Source organism: Seriola dumerili, unplaced genomic scaffold, assembly GCF_002260705.1.
Source record: "Seriola dumerili isolate Sdu_G_001 unplaced genomic scaffold, Sdu_1.0 BDQW01005351.1, whole genome shotgun sequence".
In the NCBI taxonomy this organism is placed as follows: Eukaryota; Metazoa; Chordata; class Actinopteri; order Carangiformes; family Carangidae; genus Seriola; species Seriola dumerili.
In genome coordinates this window covers 1-6999 of record NW_019179606.1, presented here as the reverse complement: position 1 = coordinate 6999, position 6999 = coordinate 1, and the positions used below count along the sequence as shown (strand labels likewise).

The 6999-nt window shown below is 41.7% G+C and overlaps 1 protein-coding gene across 1 annotated transcript; it reads right to left on the bottom strand.

The window, feature by feature from the left end:
* Positions 1 to 3067: 3067 nt before the first annotated feature.
* Positions 3068 to 6510, bottom strand: LOC111239863 (protocadherin gamma-A7-like). Its single transcript, XM_022769783.1, has 3 exons — positions 6463 to 6510; positions 5117 to 5401; positions 3068 to 3832 (listed from the first exon to the last, which is right to left on the bottom strand). Exons 1-3 carry the CDS (start codon positions 6508 to 6510, stop codon positions 3068 to 3070), a joined length of 1098 nt encoding a protein of 365 aa, XP_022625504.1.
* Positions 6511 to 6999: the final 489 nt, after the last annotated feature.

Here is a 6999-nt window from a genome sequence, read left to right as displayed (position 1 = left end):
CCAGAGTCCACATCAACAGCCACCACTTTAGTTCACCAGATAGCCCACATCTGCCTGAACGAGCACTATTTCAGCCACCAGAGAGCCACCAGTCTGGACTGCGACAGAACGTTGAGGAGGGTTGTCGTTTCTGGTCCTGGATCAGTATTTTCACAGTCACATTACTACTGAGTGGAGGAGAGCTCCATCCGCGCTTTGACTACTAGCTGAAGCTGTTTAATTTGCTCATAATCAAACGAGCGAACCGCGCTAAGAACTCCAGTTTCAGAGTTTATGGACACATAAGTCGAAACTGGACTACCACTGACCTGTGTGTCCTCTAAAACAAAAGAGATTCTGGCGTTTTGGTTCCAATCAGAGTCCCTCGCGCTCACGGCAAATATTGAAGTCCCAGGAGAATTATTCTCTATGATGTGAGCAGAATAGCTGCTTTTATCAAATAACGGTGCGTTGTCGTTCACGTCAGAGATTTTAAGATGTAATTTTGTTGAGCTAGAAAGTGGGGGAGATCCAAAATCAGTGGCTGTTATTGTTATGTTATATTCTGAGATAGATTCTCGATCAAAATGTTGATCTGACACCAAATTGTAATAGTTTGTTAGAGATGACTCGATTTTAAAGGGGAGTTTACCATCTATAGAGCATTTGATTTGCCCATTTTTCTCAGAATCAGCATCCTTTACGTTCAAAATAGCAATCGTTGTACCAGGACGTGCGTCCTCAGATACTGGACTAGAAAATGACATAATATTTATAACTGGGGCATTGTCGTTGACATCAAAAACATCAAATATCACTTTACTGGTTCCGATCAGCCCACCGTAATCCTTAGCCTCTACCCTCACCTCATATTTTCTATCTTTCTCATAATCTATTTGACCAGACACACAAATCGTTCCGGTTTTTTCATCAATACCGAAAATATCTACTGCGCTTCCTTTCATTTTAGACAGACTGTAAATAATGAGTCCATTTGTACCACTGTCAGCGTCTGTAGCATTTACTGTAACAACGCTTGTGCCTCTCATGGTGTTTTCCATCAAAGATGCTTTATAAACCGATTGGTTAAAAATCGGAATATTGTCGTTGGCATCTAACACAGTGACATCTATATTTACCGTACCAGATCTCTGTGGTGTCCCTCCGTCTACTGCTATTAATTTCAAAGACAAATTTGGACGTTCTTCTCTGTCTAAAGGCTTCTGGAGCACCATTTCAATATTTTTACTTCCGTCTGGATTTGCATGTTGCTTCAGAATAAAATTGTCATTTGGTGACAAAACATAATCTTGCAATCCGTTCAGTCCCACATCTAGATCCTCTGCACTCTGCAGTGGAAACTGTACTCCAACAACAGCTGATTCACTTATTTCAAAACTGACAGTTTTATCTTTTTTTGGGAAGACGGGAGCGTGATCATTTATATCCAAAACCTCAACAGTTATTCTGTGCAGTTCCATAGGATTTTCTAAAATCACCTCAAAGCTGAAGCTGCATGGCGTTGCGTCTCCACAAAGCTGCTCTCGGTCTATTCTCTCATTCACGACTAGAATTCCTTTGTCTGTCTTCAGCTCGGTGTACTGGATGCTTTCTCCGGTCACGATGCGGGCCCGCCCAGAACGGAGTCTCTTCAGATCCAAACCAAGATCTTGCGCTACATTACCAATAACAGAGCCCTTCTTCATCTCCTCTGGTATAGAATAACGAATCTGGCCACCTACCATGTTAACCAGATGAAGCAGCAACATAAGCAGCCCTATTTGCTGTCGCAGTCCACCAAACAATCGCCATCTTAAGTACATGTAAGTGGAAGATCTTCTAGTTGCCATCATGCAAACAAAAAATTGCAAGGGATGATTTATATCCGATCGATATGATGGCAAATCTGGTTCTGATATATCCGTTCCCTGGTTGCTCTAAACACCCTTTCAAGCTTTACGTGAACACTGTGAGGACATGTTCGACTCAAACCTCCGACAAAACAGAGAGAGGCTGCTTCACTGTGTAGTCAGTCAGGGGATGGACTGAATGACGACACAACATAGAAAATATTTTACTGACCAACAGCGTCCCTTAGAGCCTAAAAGGTGAACACCAGATATAGCCAAGACAGCATTTGGACACTAACACTAAAAGAGTGTGACAGAATTAACACGTGTCACTCTATTTTTCATAGACTTTGAGTTTCAAGGCAATATTTCCAAATAGAAGCACATTTTAGCACATCAATTTGTTTTATAATTCACTGAAACCTGAACAATACGGTATGCTACAGGAGACCATTATAAACAAAGCAGCCGTTCTTATAAGGAATAAAAGATCCACATGGAAATAATAGGCATGTTTAATTGTGTCACGGCAGCAATGCGTCACAGTAAAGCATTCCTTAAAAGGTGTTCCATTAGCGCTAATATTGGAATTAAGCTGACTCCTATGTAATACACCATTGTGCAAAGTTCGGTATGAAGATTTCTATTTAATGTTGAAATACCTTACTAATGTAGCAAATAGGCTATAGTGTTACTGTAACGAAAGATTAGGTTGTGAAAAACGGGCAATGGGTGTGTTGGCTTGGCGTGTTTACAGTGTTCTGTCATTTGGTATTAGCAGCGCTCATATTTTTATTGATTACTAATAAAAACAGCATTAACTAAGACTTTACTAACATTTGGGCTATTAAGTGTTTTTAGATGTCCAATCTAAACAGCACTCTCGCCACCCTTTAAACTCGCGTATATTAACCAAATAAAAATGTTAGCCTTAAACGTTGTAGCCTACACAAAGATTAAATATGAAAAGTACTTCTGCCATTCAAGATGTCTACACATGAAGGTATGAGATGCAGTTTGACAGTTACATAGTCTACTGTGTTTCCTACGGTTAAAGCTTGCAAGAGGCTTGCAGAAGCAGAATTCGTATCACTGACACAAGGCAGCTGAGTTGTCCATGGTGCTGAATGTGATATCAGCTTGTGTAACTGCTCATTATGAATTTAGCTACAAATAACAACACCAATAAACAAAAACCAAAAACAGAGAAACAAAGACGCAAAAACGAAGGTAAACTGTCAACTAACCTCTAAAGGAGAATCTGGTTCATCCAGGATGCTCTTTTCGTTCTGTATCCGCTGCATCCTTCCTGTAGAACTGGGGTCCATTATCAGCACGTTCTGACTACCAGCTCTGCCGAACTTACAGTCACTCTTTCTGGAGTCAGTCGTCCTGCACACCTCGTAATTGTACACGTGTTGGAGAGTCCCTGTCCCCAAAGTGTCTGAGTAACGTGGTGGATAATATGGAATCACAGGGAGATTGGAGTGATACAGGATGCGAGACTGTCTCCATCTGTAGATTTTCACTGATATAATAACCACTAAACACGTGATGAAGAGGAAGGAAACTACAGCCAGAGCCAAGACTAAGTAAAAAGTCAGGTTGTCATTGTACTCCTTGTCGTGTGTAAAGTCAGTGAACTCCGACAGCACTTCAGGGAAGCTGTCCGCCACCACCACGTTAACAATGACTGTAGCTGAACGAGAGGGCTGCCCGTTGTCCTCCACTATAACAGTCAGTCTTTGTTTCACTGCATCTTTATCAGTGACTTGGCGGATAGTTCTTATTTCTCCATTCTGTAAGCCCACTTCAAACAGCGCCCTGTCTGTGGCTTTCTGCAGTTTATAGGAGAGCCAGGCATTTTGTCCAGAGTCCACATCAACAGCCACCACTTTAGTCACCAGATAGCCCACATCTGCTGAACGAGGCACCATTTCAGCCACCAGAGAGCCACCAGTCTGGACTGGGTACAGAACCTGAGGAGGGTTGTCGTTCTGGTCCTGGATCAGTATTTTCACAGTCACATTGCTACTGAGTGGAGGAGAGCCTCCATCCTGCGCTTTGACAACGAAAACCAGCCGTTTGATTTGCTCATAATCAAACGAGCGCACTGCATGTATCATTCCGCTTTCTGCATTTACAGAAACATATTGAGATACTGGAGACCCACTAATATCGCACTCTTCTAAAATGTAAGAAACACGGGCATTCTGGTTTTCATCAGGATCTTTTGCATTAACGCTTAGTACAGAGACGCCAGGGGAGTTATTCTCTCCAATCAAAGCACTATAAAAGTTTCGTAGAAATACTGGGGCATTATCATTGACATCAGAGACCTTTAGATAAAAGGTTCTTTTAGATGAGAGGGGAGGTGATCCTGCGTCTGAGGCGATAACAGTGATGTTGCATTCTGACAGATGTTCACGATCTAATGCAGCATCAGTTATCAATGCATAATAATTTCTCACGTTGGATTTAATTTTAAAAGGAACGCCGCCTTCAATTGTACACCTTACTTGACCGTTTTCACCCGAATCAACATCTTTAACATTAATTATGCCAATGGTGGTACCAGCAGGGGAGTCTTCAGACACAGGGCTCGTGAATGACATAACGTTAATGACCGGAGCGTTATCATTTACATCGATAACCTCAATTTCAACTTTGCTCGAATCTGTCAGTCCTCCTTGATCTTTAGCTTCAACTCTGAACTCAATTTTTTTGTCTTTTTCAAAATCTAATTCCCGTGCCACAAAAATTCTTCCTGTAACCTCATCTATGTCGAACAAATCAGCTATTCCTACTCTTGATTTTGAGAAGAAAAATGTTACTCTACCGTATGAACCGCTATCTACATCGCTTGCATTCACAGTGACAATGTGAGTGCCTTTTGGTGCATTTTCAATCACTGTGGCTTTGTACACCGATTGATTAAACACAGGAGCATTATCATTGGCATCTAAGATGTTAACATCTATATTTACTGTTCCCGATCTCTGTGGATTTCCGCCATCAACGGCCAACAGTTTTAAAGACAGGCGTGGCTGTTCTTCCCTGTCTAAATGTTTCTGAAGCACCATTTCAGCATATTTACTTCCGTCTGGATTAACATGTTGTTTCAAAGCAAAATTGTCGTTCGGAGTTAATATGTAGTTCTGCAGCCCGTTTCCCCCAACATCAGCATCGTCAGCACTCTCTAAAACAAAACGAGAGCCAAGTGCAGCTGACTCACTTATTTCAAATTCCAGGTGACTGTTTTGAAAAGTGGGAGCATTGTCGTTTACGTCCAAAACCTCTATGGTCACAGGGTGCAACTCCATCGGTTTTTCCAGTAAAATCTCAAAGGTGAAGCTGCACGGTGTCACGTCTCCACAAAGCTGCTCCCGGTCTATTCTCTCATTCACGACTAAAGTCCCTTTGTCTGTCTTCAGCTCGGTGTACTGGATGTTTTCTCCAGTCACGATACGGGCCCGCCCAGAACGGAGCCTTTTCAGATCCAAACCAAGATCCTGTGCCACGTTACCAACAAGGGAACCTTTCTTCATCTCCTCTGGGATCGAGTACCGGATCTGTGCCTCCGTTTGAATAAGAAAAACAAACTGTAACACAAACAAGTACACTGCCCCTCGCAATCGCCCAGAAAATCGCCATCTTACACCTCTATCTCGATGATGTTCTGTAAAAGCCATGTGAAAACTGGGTATTCAAGCAAACGGAGCAATGGATGGAAGATTTCAACCCAGTAAGGAAAACGCATATATTCCAGGTTAATTAGATGAGCGTGAGGAGTGAAAATGAACCGTGTATCCGATGAGTCCCAGCTCGTATGAAGATCATCTCTTACAAAACGCAGTGAGAGGGGAGGGAACGAGTCTGCCTCACAATGTAAGGCTGCATTGATTTACCAGGCAACAGCGTCCCTTACAGGCTAAAATAGAAACTTGTATAACCGACTCCCAACACCATGAGTTTGGCGTTTAAGATGCTATTCTGTTATTCTCTATCATGGCACAACTGGCAATAGAAATACGTTTATGATTGCTAATTTTAATGCCAGGAATGCAGGTTTTCTGAAGGAAATGACAAAGTAGTTGAATCAACATAGAGATAATGTTGTTTCTCCAATGCCTCGACCCAATATTAAAGGTTAAAATGTCTCTTTTCTGTTGGCAAAATGATAAATATGTATGATGATCAACCTTCGCCTCGTTAAAAACAACGGAAACAACAACTACTAATGAAAAAAAGGAGACAGTGAATGGACATGTGATTATGTCCATTTGGTGTTGTGGTATTTAAAGTATTTTTATTCATAACAAGTTCCCTGGGAAGCTATAATAAAACAGGCCTATTATTTATCAACCCATAACATGTACCATAATATAATTATGGTATAATAATAACAACAATAATAATAACTATTATTATTATTATTAGTAGTAGTAGTAGTAGTTGTTGTTGTTGTTGTTGTTGTATAGACGGTAGCATTTCCGATTAAAAATTATGAGGAAAATGGTTTCTTCATGAATTTTCCGTTAAGAGGAGCTGTCCGCACCATGGTGCTGAATAGAACTCTTGATTCCTGTTAAACTATGTTTGCAAAAGTAAATACTTATCATATGCACCTCACCTCTATAGGAGAGTCTGGTTCATCCAGGATGCTCTCTGCTTCTTTCATTCTGTATCCGCTGCATCGTCTCCCTGTAGAACTGGCGGGTCCCGATATTCAAGCAACGTTCTGACTACCATAGCTCGTTTATGCCCGAACTTAACAGTCACTTCTTTCTGGGTCCAGGTCGTCCCTGCACACCCTCGTAATTTTGTACATACTGTGCTGGATGAGTCCCGGTGACCCAAAGTCGTGTCTGTCGTTAGAGGTGGTGGATAATAAGGGGGGAGGAATCACAGGAGAATTGCACGCTGTTCTGTGAGTTGTTTATAAGGGATGCGAGACGTGTCTCCACTTGTAGATTTTTCCACTGATATAATAAACCACTAAACCACGTGTGGATGAAAGAGGAAGGAAACTATAGCCTAACAAGAGGGAAGAAGCGGGGGGGAGGGGGGGGGAGGAATAAAATAATAGGGCTGAAGTTGGGTAGAAAACGAGCCAACATCTAAAGTAAAACTAAGTTCAGGTTGTCCAATTCGGTACTCCTTTGGTCGT